Here is a 13,324-nt window from a genome sequence, read left to right on the forward strand (position 1 = left end):
GTACCGGTCATCTCGTGCCGGTTTCACCCGTAATGCTGGTGGCTTTAGTAATAAATGGCTACTGCAAAACACTTAAATGGCTGGAATTCTGGACGGACTAACCAGGAAACTATAATCGGTAACTGGCACCTTTTGGTGCCTCTAAATTTTGTTACAGAAGCGGCAAATTGAATTTTCTGTTTTACCAAATGATGCTGCTAGCGGAAAAAAACCTTGCAAAAATGCATGTTTGTGTTGGTGTTAATATTGTGACAGCGGCCGGCGCAGCTTTCAAGAAACATTTGTCTCTTCCATTTCATAATTTGCGTAGCCCATCCCTCTTTTAATTTATCTGACGAAGCCTTGGTATAAAACGTACCGTTCGAACATTTCACCCCATCAGTTTCATTACTAAACCGTACCGGCTACATACGGACGCTATCTTGAAAGAATTCTAAACGGACTGACCAAAAACATGGATATATTCGGCACCTGGCCCCTTTTGGTGCCTCGAAATTTTGTTACAGAAGCGGCTAATTGAATTTTCTGTTTTATTACAAAATGCTGCTGCTAGCGGAAAAAACCTTGCAAATATGCATCTTTTTGTTGATGTTAATTTTACGACAGCGGCCGGCGCCCCATCATTCTGATTCCAAAACCGCACCAGTGACATGCGGACGCTAGGTGATAGCAGCTGAAAGGAGGAAATACAATATAGTACCGGTCATCTCGTGCCGGTTTCACCCGTAATGCTGGTGGCTTTAGTAGTAAATGGCTACTGCAAAACACTTAAATGGCTGGAATTCTGGACGGACTAACCAGGAAACTATAATCGGTAACTGGCACCTTTTGGTGCCTCTAAATTTTGTTACAGAAGCGGCAAATTGAATTTTCTGTTTTACCAAATGATGCTGCTAGCGGAAAAAAGTAGGAGGGTGGCATTCAAGACACGACCGCATGACGTTGACTACCGTATTCTTAAAAAAATAGTACCGGTCATTTCGTGCCGGTTTCACCCGTTATGCTGGTGGCTGTTAGTAATAAATGGCTACTGCAAAATACTAAAATGGCTGGAATTCTGGACCAGAATAATCGGAAACTGGTACCTTTTGGAGCCACGAAATTTTGTTACAGAAGTTTTGTAAAAGAAGCGTTGCAATTCCCTCTACTATTTGCTTCAATGGAATATTTTTTTTTTAAGAATACGGTAGTCAACGTCATGCGGTCGTGTCTTGAATACCACCCTCCTACTTTTTTTTTTAAATTTTATCGCCAGTTTGGCTTGTTTTGGTTGAAAGTAATTTCCTATGTCGTTAAATTATGCGTCCTTAAAAATAAGGTAGGGGCAAGACACTATTGATATATTTCGAAATATATTCAATATTCAATTAAAATAAGTATGTATCGTTGCATTTTTCGTGCACCTCTCTATTTATATCAAAGTTTGTTGATTCCTCATTATCGTCGGTGTGATGTCAGATTTTTCATAAAAATAAAGTTGTCTAGGCCCCAGGGATTTACCATATTTTTCTCTAATAATACAGGCATCCAACCTTTGCCGCACCTTACAACATATATATCATTGAACTAGGCTTATTGCGGCTACGATGAATGCCAACTAATTACCAACCGCGCCATATTGATATTTTTGAAACATTTTATAATCTTGAAACGAAAATCGAATCGTCGTCTGACTAACAAATAAATTGAATATCCTAAGTTGATTTTGATCTATCTCTGTATTGAAGAACACGGCTAGATTTTTTTTCTGAAAAACTGAGCTGAAACAATCCAATTCATTTTTGCTAACAATGAGATCTTTTTTGTAAGCCCGTTCTATTTTGATGGCGCATAAATTTAAAGCGCCTATAATCTCAAAATGCACGACAAAATTTCATGCGCATATGCTTGAGAGCTACAAAACCTACCAAAAACCCCTCCTTATTTCTTATCTTTCTACAATATCACCATCAAATAAAATCGATTGCACGATGATAACCAACACAGGTAAAACATTTCTCCCGCGACGAGAGATTTCCTTATTAAAAAAAGTGGCGTGATGTTCTGGTGTGTGTGCAGGAACGGCACAACAAATCAACTTATTACGGTTGCTGTCAAGCAATGAAAAGTTGATTTGGACTTATTGTGGCAAGTAGCAGAGCGCAATAATGCAACCAAACTTATTGCGCTCTTAAAGAGGTAATGCCAGCTGCTTATAGTATGCGGTACTCTTTCCATGTGGTTTCAAAGTAGTTTTATTGCCATTCTTATAATTGATTCAATAAGCTTGGCAAGGGTGGGCCACCTGGCTGTAAAGCAAACCTATAGCGGTTATCAGGAGGTTCTGATAGTATTTTTAGTTTGAACAGCAATTTTGCGAAATTGGTCATGAAGACCGCTAAAAGAATGCAATACGACTTAAATTGTTACTTGGGTATAGGATGGTGATGGCCAAGACTAAGGGTGCGATGGCGCCCGCAGAAAAATCACCAGCGATGCTTGAGCGGATCATAGAGGGACTCTTTCCACGCCACGAGCCAAATCCTTGGCCTCCGGCTGGCGAGTCACTTCACCGACGTTCCAGTATCTCAAACTCAGACCAGAGGTGGTCGACCAACCTGCCGAACACCCAATATATGAGTGACGGCGTTAGCCGTGCCGAGGCAGGCGGAAACACCACCTGGTGACCCGTCGGCATACAGACCGATATGTCTGCTCGATACGGCGGGTAAGGTGCTCGAGAAGGTTATTCTCAATAGACTGGTTAGGTACACCGAAAGTGCAAACGGTCTGTCGAGTAACCAGTTCGGCTTCCGAAAAGGCAAGTCTACGGTGGATGCTATTCTGTCCGTCACCAAAACAGCAGAGGTAGCACTCCAGCGTAAAAGATGGGGCATTCGCTATTGCGCAATCGTCACGTTGGACGTGGAAAATGCGTTCAATAGTGTTAGCTGGGATTCCATAGCCCACTCGCTTCGGAAACTAGACATTCCGGTGACTTTGTACAGGGTTCTGGAAAATTATTTCCAGAATCGTGTGCTAGTTTACAGCACAGACGAGGGTCAAAAATGTGTCCCAATTACCGTTCCACAAGGTTCCATCCTGGGCCCGGTACTGTGGAATATCATGTACGATGAAGTGCTGAAACTAAAGCCCCCCCAAGGGGTTGTGATCGTTGGATTCGCGGACGACAACACACTTGAGGTCTACGGCGAGTCGATCGAGGAGGTTGAGTTGACGGCTTCGCACTCTATAAGCGTCGTCGAGGACTGGATGCGCTCCAAAAAACTGGAGCTGGCGCATCATAAGACGGAGATTTCAGTTGTCAATAACCGCAAGTCGAAGCAACAGGCGTTGATCAGTGTCGGGAATTGCACCATCGCTTCTAAGCGCTCCCTGAAGCTGCTGGGGGTGATGATCGATGACAAGCTCGCCTTCGGGAGCCATGTCGAATACGTCTGTAAGAGGGCTTCAATGGCTATTGCAGCATTATCTCGCATGATGTCCAATAGCTCAGCAGTGTACGGCAGCAAGCGGAAACTTCTAGCTAGCGTGACTTCGTCCATACTGAGATACGGCGGGCCAGTGTGGTCCAAAGCACTAGCTACTAGTAAACATCGGAGTAAGTTGAAAAGTACCTACAGGCTCATGTGCCTGAGGGTTGCGAGCGCGTATCGAACTGTGCTCGATCGACTCGCCGTAGACCTCAAGTGTGATGTTGTCCGCGAATCCAACGATCACAACCCCTTGGGGGGGCTTTAGTTTCAGCACTTCATCGTACATGATATTCCACAGTACCGGGCCCAGGATGGAACCTTGTGGAACGGTAATTGGGACACATTTTTGACCCTCGTCTGTGCTGTAAACTAGCACACGATTCCGGAAATAATTTTCCAGAACCCTGTACAAAGACACCGGAATGTCTAGTTTCCGAAGCGAGTGGGCTATGGAATCCCAGCTAACACTATTGAACGCATTTTTCACGTCCAACGTGACGATTGCGCAATAGCGAACGCCCCATCTTTTACGCTGGAGTGCTACCTCACACTCCCTGGGGTTGGTCACCTCAGGGATTTGGTTTCCCCTCCACCTGAAAAAAAAAAAAAAAAAAAAAAAAAAAAAAAAATATATATATATATATATATATATATATATATATATATATATATATATATATATATATATATATATATATATATATATATATATATATATATATATATATATATATATATATATATATATATATATATATATATATATATATATATATATATATACTTATGGATTTCTGTCCATTAAGAACTTTTTAAAAAACATTAGTATTCACTAAACGATCTATTCACTACCAAATCTAAACTAGAACTGACTGTGACTTCTTCTCCTAACCGTCTAACAACCTAACTACTAAGCTAGCTTGCTGAGGTCAGCTGGGAACCATCATCGGTGGCGGCGCGATGTCCCTCGTTCAATTGTCACGTTCCAGGATTCATATTCCAAGCTTCGTTGCTTTGTAGCTTGGTGCTGCATGGGAACGATGATGCCGAAGATTCAAAATTGATGAGCTGGCTGGTTGAATGTTTGACGCTGCGTGAGAACTGCAATGTGGAATGGCTGGCAAGTTGGCTCATCTGATGCTGTGTGATAACCACGATATGATAAAGGAATGGCTGGTAAGTTGGCTCGTCTGATGCTGGGTGATAACCACGATATGATAAGGGTAAGCTGGCAGGCTCGGACATAACTCCCCCCTTCTTAGCTTGAACCGTCCCGGTTCAACTCGATGTTGGTGTCCGTGGGTTTACTTGGTTTGATTAAAATTTTCGTCCAAATTGTCCTTATTTCTTTGAACAGGTAACCAGTTATTATTAGAAGGATGATTACCGTGAAAGTTCCTCCGTATGAAACATGATGATTATTTGTTTCCAAAACTTCAATACGCTTTCTATTGTTGGTATGTAATTGTTGTAAGATTTGTGTGTCTGTTACTATAGTCTTCGATTTGTTGATTAATGTTGATTGCAATGGTAGCATTTCCAAAATGTTGCTATAGTCCAATTGGGTGTTTTCAAACGATTGATTATCTATTTCGACAGAACAGTTTCTAAAAGTGATAAGAAATGATCCTGTAAGATTTTTAGGACCATAACCACAACTGTTTTTTAATTGCACAGCTTTGAGTGCATTTCGAATCAGAATTTTTCCGTTTCCCATGGACTTAACTTCATGAATTCCATTGTATTTTTTAAATGAACAGCTACTGGGATTCCCTCTTAATAATCGATGTATGCACATATTTTTTTTTTTTAACTCTAATATTTATTTAGGCCCAACCGCGAAGCATAACGGGGCCGAATATCTTTTGGAGTAGGGAAAAGCCAGCTTGAGTAGAGCCTGTATCCCGACTGCTCCTCCTCAAACAGGCATAAAAACCCTCTCATCTTTTCTCTTTTAAAAATACAATTTAAAAATACATGTCATTTAAGCTTACGACTAACATTAACATCAAAGTTTTTCTCTTTATAACTAAATACTAATCCTTACTACTATTCGTTGAGGGTGATGGTTCCTTATCTCTTTGAAATCAAAATCTAAGTTCGGTGGATCATGTCTCTCAAAAAGAAGCGATGATTCATGTTTCTATAAAAAAGATGAACGAAAGAAAGAAGAAAAAAAAACGGAATTAGCGTGAAACTTTTTAAGATTGTTGTGTTGGGAGAAATTAGGAGAGAAAGCATAGAGATAATCAAATTCGATACTTGATATCTCTTAAAAAGTCGTAAATGGGTATTACAAGCGCGGGGTTGCGGCTAGCAAGCACATCCCGTACTTGCATTGTAAACGTCACTTCCTGTTTCCGGAGAGAATCTATAAGCTTGGCCCTTGCTCTGTGGTACTTAGGGCATACGAAGACTATGTGGTCAATATCTTCGTACCCTCCACATTCGCACAGATTACTATCGACTAAGTTTATTCGATAGAGGTGTGCGTTTGCAACATAGTGATTGGACATTAGGCGCGAAATAACTCGAATGAAATCACGAGTTAAATCTAACCCTTTGAACCAAGCTTTTGTAGACACTTTGGGCGAGATCGAGTGCATCCATCGCCCAAGGTCGTCTTTATTCCACTTTTCCTGCCAGTTTTCCAGAGCCAGTTGTCGGGGCAGATGAAAATACTCGGTATAGGTGATCGGTCTATCAAATATATCTCCATCTATGGCACCCCTTTTTGCTAATAAATCAGCTTCTTCATTGCCTGGGATTGAGCAATGAGAGGGGACCCACACAAAGCAGATAATGAAAGACCGATCAACCAGCACTTCTAATATCCGTCTAATTTCCGGAAGGAAATAGGACGGGTGCTTGACCGGTTTAATCGATCGGAGAGCTTCGATAGAACTGAGGCTGTCCGAGAAGATGAAGTAATTGTCTGGTGTCTTGAGCTCGATAATTCGCAGCGAATTGTGTATGGCAGCTAATTCAGCTACGTATATGGAGCAGGGCTGTGCCAGTTTGCGAGATATGCGATGATCTGTGTTGAAAACGCCATATCCGGAATGTCCATCCATCACAGATCCGTCCGTGAAAAAGGAATTCTGTTTTGGGAGGTGGCCAAATTTTGCCGAAAATATTGATGGCACAACTGTTGGTTTGAGGTGATCGGGAATTCCATGGATTTCTTGTTTCATCGTCAAATCAAATACAACAGAAGAATTGTTGAGCGATGTTGAAATCTCACGGGATGGAGCAACAACCGAAGGGTTTATCTCCATGGACATGAACCGCTGGTATACTGACATACAGGGTTTCTGAACAACTTCCAAACATTTCTCGTAGTTCGCAATAAGCATTGGATTTGCTATTTCCGATCTAATGAGGAAACGAAAAGCCAACTCAAACAGCCTCTCTTTGAGTGGTAGTATTCCAGCTATGACCTCTAGGGACATGGTATGTGTCGACTGCATGCAGCCTAGAGCGATACGCAAACAACGGTATTGTATCCTCTCGAGCTTCAGCATGTGTGAAGCTGCGACACCTCTGAAGCATATGCTGCCGTATTCTATTACGGGCAGAATCGTGGTTTGATAGAGTCGTATCAAATCTTCTGGATGGGCTCCCCATGATGTTCCTGTTACCATCCGAAGAAAATTGATCCTTGGTTGGCATCTTTGCTTCAGGTAATTTATATGTTTTTCCCATGTGCACTTAGAGTCATACCATACTCCGAGATATTTAAAGCTAGGTGACTGGGTGATGGGTCTTCCGGACAGAACTAGCTCCAAACGGGGTGGTGGTCGCTTTTTTGAGAAGACAACCATCTCCGTTTTTTCAAGCGAGAACTCAATTCCAAGACAGCTGGCCCAACTGGTCAGATTATCTAGCGTATTTTGCAGGCTGTTTTTCATATCTACAGCCAAAGACGCCGTGACTGATACTACGCAATCGTCAGCTAACTGACGCATTGTGCAGCCGTCCGTCAAGCATGTGTCGATGTCACTGATGTAGAAGTTGTACAACAGCGGACTCAGACAAGAGCCTTGGGGGAGACCCATGTAGCTTGTTCGTGTTATTGTTGAAGAACCGTGGTTGAAAAGTAAATGCTTTTCAGACAGCAGGTTGATCAAAAAGTTTGTTAATATAGGGGAGAATCCTCGCTGATGCAGTTTCTCGGAAAGAATTTCGATTGAAACTGAGTCAAATGCGCCTGTGATATCCAGGAAAACCGAGGTCATTTGTTGTTTGCTGCCAAGAGCCATTTCTGCTTCTGTGGCTAGCAATGCCAGGCAATCGTTAGGGCCCTTGCCCCTACGAAAGCCGAACTGGGTCTCTGACAGTTGGTTAGTTGTTTCTGCCCAGTTGTCAAGTCTGCGCAGGATCATTTTTTCAAGCAATTTGCGTATGCATGAGAGCATCGCAATCGGCCTATACGAGCGGTGATCTGCGGCAGGTTTATCTGGCTTTTTGATTGCGATAATCTTAATCTGTCTCCAAGCTTTTGGGATCACATTGTTCCTGATAAGCTTATTAAACAGTTTAAGAAATCGTATCTTGGCCGAATCCGGCAGGTTTTTCATCAAATTAAATTTGATCCTGTCCGGTCCTGGAGCCTTGTTCTTACAAGACGCGAGGGCAATTGAAAATTCCAGCATTGAAAATTCTGGTTCTTCGATCGCCGTTGTGTCGCTGAATTTCTGCTGTGGTGGGACAGCATCTGGACATACCTTTTTCGCGAAATCATAGATCCAACGTTCAGAATATTCATTAGCCTCATTGTTGTCGGACCTATTGCGCATTTTTCGAGCCGTATTCCAGAGATAGCTCATAGAAGCCTCTCTGGGTAACGTGCTTATGAAATTTTGCCAGTACGATCTTTTTTCAGTTTGTGCAGTTTAGCCTGTTTCAGTTCCAGCTCTCTAAACTGATCAAAAAGTTGAATGGAATGATCTTTCCTGAATGCTAGGTATGCTCTTTTCAGAGTTTTTTTCATCTCGGTGCATTCTTTGTCCCACCATTGTTTGTTAGGACGAATTTTCAACTTGTTCTCAGGGGCGGGCCTCGTCTGAGATTGCAACGCGCTATCTAAAACTAATGTTGCAAGAAAGTTGTATTCGTCTGATGGAGAAAGCTCGTCGGTTGTTTCGAGCTCCTGAGATATCATGTTCGAGAATTTTTCCCAATCAATATTCCGGGTGAGATCATACTCTACTTCGACTGTGGTAACAGACTGGAGCCTGCTCATAATCGAAATACTTATTGGCAAATGATCACTACCATGGGGATCTTGAATAATCTCCCATTTACAATCCAAAGCTATTGAGGAGGAACACATAGATAAATCTAAAGTGCTCTCACGTACTGGAGGCCTTGCTATTCTTGTAGCTAACCCAGGTATGTTCAATAGGGTCATATCGAACTCGTCTAGTAAGCTTTCAATAAGAATAGCCCGGTTATCATCTCCAGGTGCTCCCCACGCCATACCGTGAGAATTGAAATCTCCCAGGATAAGGCGTGGAGTCGGCAGCAGTTCCGTTATTTGTGTCAGCTGCAACCGGTTAATAATAGCTCTAGGTGGAATGTAGACTGATGCGACCGTAAGGCACTCACCAGCTATTGTTATATGGCAAGCAACAATTTCTATGCCATCAATTGCTGAGAGAGGAATTCGGAAGAATGGATAGCATTTTTTGATACCAAGAAGCACTCCGCCATAAGAGTTTCCTCGGTCTAAACGAATTATATTGAAATCATGAACGGCTACTGTCGTATCCGTTGATAACCATGTTTCAGATAGCGCGAAAATATCGCATTTGCTATCGTGAAGCAGGAGTTTAAATTTATCTAGTTTGGGAATCAAGCTTCTACAGTTCCATTGTATGATCCTTGTTGTCGATTCGTCACTTCTGTTGTCTGATTTAGACATCGAAGGATACGAACGAGAGGAGGGGCCATTTGGTGCTTAGTTGCTTACCCAACATGCAAATTGTTGGAAGCCAAGCTGAAATCATACTTTTAAGAGTATCGGATAAACCAAAAGTGGTAAATATCCATTCAACTATCATTTTAAATGAAATACGTCCATCAGTAGACGGTATTTCAGATTCCGGAGACAGTTTATTGGCGGGAGCAGATTTCTTTCCCGGTAGTTTAGGGAACTCTTTATCAAAAGTGTTGCCCTCAGGATTAAGTTTGAATCCTGGAGGTGACGTCTTAGCAATATTTTGCTTAGAAGGTTGACCTCTTGGGGTGTCTGTATGCGTTTTCTTCTGCTCCTTTCTGGGAAGTTTGGGGGAAGATACGCTTGGTCGTTTCCGCACGGCCCCACTTGACGGAAGAGGTTGATATACCTCTTCGTCATCATTGGAATCATCCGTTTCCAAGCTGGAATACGGATTTTCCTGTTGCTGTAAGGCAGTCTTCAACATTTGTGCAAATGACTGCTTACAGCGTTGTTTCGTAGATTTCTTCAACGCGTCTGAACGTAATTTGTATTTTGGGCACGCTTCAACTTCATGTGGGTCACCACCACAGAGACAGCATCTTGCCTGTTGATCGCCGCAAGTATGGTTAATCTCAGAGATTTCACCACACTTGGAGCATTTCGATTTATTGTTGCAGTAGGTTTTTGTGTGCCCTAACTGCAAACAATTCGTGCATGTCATAACTTTCGGTATGAAAAGTCTTACTGGGAGTCGAAGCTTGTGAAGTTCGACATAATCCGGAAGCACTTTTCCCTCGAAAGTGACTCGAAACGAGTCATTCGGGGAGTATTTTCCCGTATTATCCTTGGAATACATTTTCCTGCATTCCAGAATTTTTATTTTTGGGAGGGAGGGATTTTTAAAGCATCCCCCACCTTCCATCACGTCCTTCTCGATAAGATCCGGTTCGGTGATAACACCCTCAATTTCAACTACGCGTGCCGGTATATAAACACGGTATTCGATGTTGAAATTCGGGTCCAGGACGACATCGTTCGCTTGTCGGGGATCCGAAAATGTTGCCTTCAGTCTATCAGCTTTGACCTTGTAAACTTCGGTCAAGCTCGAGTATTTTTCCTTCAGAGATTTGCACATCTGTACAACTCTAAGAGGCTTGTTTTTGGGTCGAAAATACACGATCCAACGAAGACCAGGTTGGTTCACCTGGTACATTTTAACCCGAGTTGCCCCGTCATTAGTGGATGGGGCAATTGGGGCAGTTTTACGAGGTCTTTTACGCTTTTTAACGACGTCAAAAAAAAGCGTTGTTTCCATTATTCGGAATGTCAGAAAAATCCATTGCGGACTCGTCACCTTCTGAACAAGATGAGAGGTCCGGTGGAAGAGGCAATCCACCAACCGCCATAGCGGTTGTGAACTATATGCCGCTAATAACTAATTTATGAAATATATGAAAATATTTATATATTCAAAACTAAAAAGAATGGCTATATATAATAAAAGAGAGGAAATGCGAAATCAAAATATTTAAATTATATATATGTATATACGAGAATAAAGAAGGCAAAAAAGTAAAGGTTTTGTCACTTATCTTTAAATGTATGAGAATCAGCAGCACTGCCTGCGCTGTCTCCTCAACTGCAGAGCGGCGATGCCGTCCGCTTTCCCCCCGTCCGGGTTCCACAGCACACGCGCCAACTAACCACTACCACAGCTCCGTACTTCTCTACTGCGGGAATCGACCTTCGCTGATGCTGGATCAGCACGCCTTTCAGCACTCGCGCCAAAACAAGCACGACTCACCACCTTCACACGCGAATGCAGCGCAATCGCGCCGATTAGCACCACTACCACTGGCGCTGTTCGGCAGTCGGGGCTCCCCCACCAATAACGACGCGTATTTGCACGCCACACAACACCAACGCTAGAAGAAGCGAGATATTAATTTCGGTAATCCACAGAGCACTCAAGAAAAACGACTTTCCTGCTCGGCTGCCGAAAAGACTATCATTTGCACATATCATTAGAGACATTCTTCATTGTCTGTAACTTGCAAATGATATTTTGTTCGATGTTTACGCAAGTATCGTTCATGACAAATGTTACGTTCGTCCCTAAAACTGCGTGCGTGAAATCGATCGGTATTATTTCTTCATTGATGGGAATATTCTCCACAATAATTTGCTGGTAGATTCCTTGTAAGAATTTTGGAATTTTTATGAGAAACACAATACATAAACCGTTGTAGAAAGCTGCTGGTTCTAAAAATTCGTAAACCTGTTCGTCACTGTTTACGGAAACTCCTGAATTTTCCAATTTGTCAATAATATAGTTGATTTCCGTTGCTTGAAGGATGCTCTTGGATAAAACCCCTACTTTAGCCATGACGATCGAATCCGAGATATCGTCCAACTGCCGTTGAATTACGTCTAAGTTGAAGATTAACCTCTGGAAATGTTGTAGCTGTTCCCAGGAGACCTTCATGTTTTTATTTGTCCTAAACTGATGTGTAAGTTTACCTATTTCTTCTTTTTCATTGTAAATTACTTTTGTTAAATTGTTAATTCTGTCTTGAAACTGATTATTTATTTTAATTTGTTCATTGTTATTCATAATAAGATCCTTATTTGAATAATGTAGGTAACTAATCTTTTGATTTAAGGTAACTAGATCATCATTATCTAAATTTCCTGTAATGGTTTTAATCAACGTACCCAGAATATTAATAGCTCTCTTTGTTTTTCTTCTAGGACTAAGTTTTTGTAATGTCAAGCTTGTTTGTATAAATTTCATTTTTAGAATATCTTTAAAATCTTTCATGTTTACATTTGAATTTATTTGACTTATCATTATATCATACTGATTTAAAATTTCTTGAAAAGTATCTAATTTGAATGTATGAACTAACCAATCATATCCTTCTCTAATGAAAGTGTTACCTACTTTAAGAGCTACAATACCTGGGTTGTCATTCAAGTCCGTGATTTCTAGGTGTGCACCGTATGCTTGAAAGTAAAGGTGGGTTGATAGGATTGGGAAAATGGAGAATAAAAACAGGATCCACCGCATCGTATCCAGACCTAAAATAATAAAGAAATATTAATATAAATGAAGACAACATGAATGTGCTAGCAAAATACTCATAATTTAGTGTTTGATTCCAAAATAATTTGTTTTTTTTAACTCATTTGTATCCAATGTTTTAGTATATTGCTTGCACTTGTAAAATAAGTTTATGTCGTATTCCGTTTCCTTTTTAGTTTAGACTTATGGATTTTTCTTTGATTTTCATCAAGTATGTTCACATCCATGTTTTCTGCAATTGTTGTTTCCTTATATCGTTCCTGATGTTTTAAGTTATTTCGTTTTCTTTCATACATTGTTTCGCCAGGGTTTAGGCTTACATGATTTTCTCTGTTTCGATTCAATTTATCAATTTCCGATCGTTTTCGTACCAATTCCTGGTCTTTAAATTTCTTAAATAATTTCTCTTTCAAACGAATACGCTCGTCGAGGTCATTCGGGAGAGTGTCACCGTTTCGAAAACCATAGAACAGTTCTTTTGGTGTAATATTAGTATGGGAATGTATTGAATCATTGTAAATTGCAGTTGCTAAATTTATTTTTGTGGATTCAGATAAGTCCTTAGTCGACTCTTTATTTGATAATATATTGTGCAACTCTCTAAGAGTGCGATGAATAATTTCCACGGTGCCGTTTGAAGATGACTGGCCTATGCTTGTAAAATGATATTCTATTTGATTATCCTCAAGAAACTCACGCATAGATGCTGATGTAAAAGAGGCTTCTGAATCCATTACTATTAGGTTAGGTTTTCCTAGTAGAGAGATGAACTTTGCCAATGCTTGAAGAATATGTATTGTATTTCGTGCACGGATTGGA

The 13,324-nt window shown here is 41.1% G+C and overlaps 1 protein-coding gene across 1 annotated transcript; it reads right to left on the minus strand.

The window, feature by feature from the left end:
* Positions 1 to 4,666: 4,666 nt before the first annotated feature.
* LOC129733802 (uncharacterized) lies at positions 4,667 to 12,701 on the minus strand. The gene is made up of 2 exons (XM_055695312.1): positions 11,443 to 12,701; positions 4,667 to 5,276 (listed from the first exon to the last, which is right to left on the minus strand). The coding sequence occupies exons 1-2, from the start codon at positions 12,488 to 12,490 to the stop codon at positions 4,735 to 4,737; spliced, it is 1,590 nt and encodes a 529-aa protein (XP_055551287.1). The 5' UTR covers positions 12,491 to 12,701; the 3' UTR covers positions 4,667 to 4,734.
* Between the last annotated feature and the right edge of the window lie 623 nt (positions 12,702 to 13,324).

This window comes from Wyeomyia smithii, unplaced genomic scaffold, assembly GCF_029784165.1.
Source record: "Wyeomyia smithii strain HCP4-BCI-WySm-NY-G18 unplaced genomic scaffold, ASM2978416v1 HiC_scaffold_80, whole genome shotgun sequence".
Classification (NCBI taxonomy): domain Eukaryota; kingdom Metazoa; phylum Arthropoda; class Insecta; order Diptera; family Culicidae; genus Wyeomyia; species Wyeomyia smithii.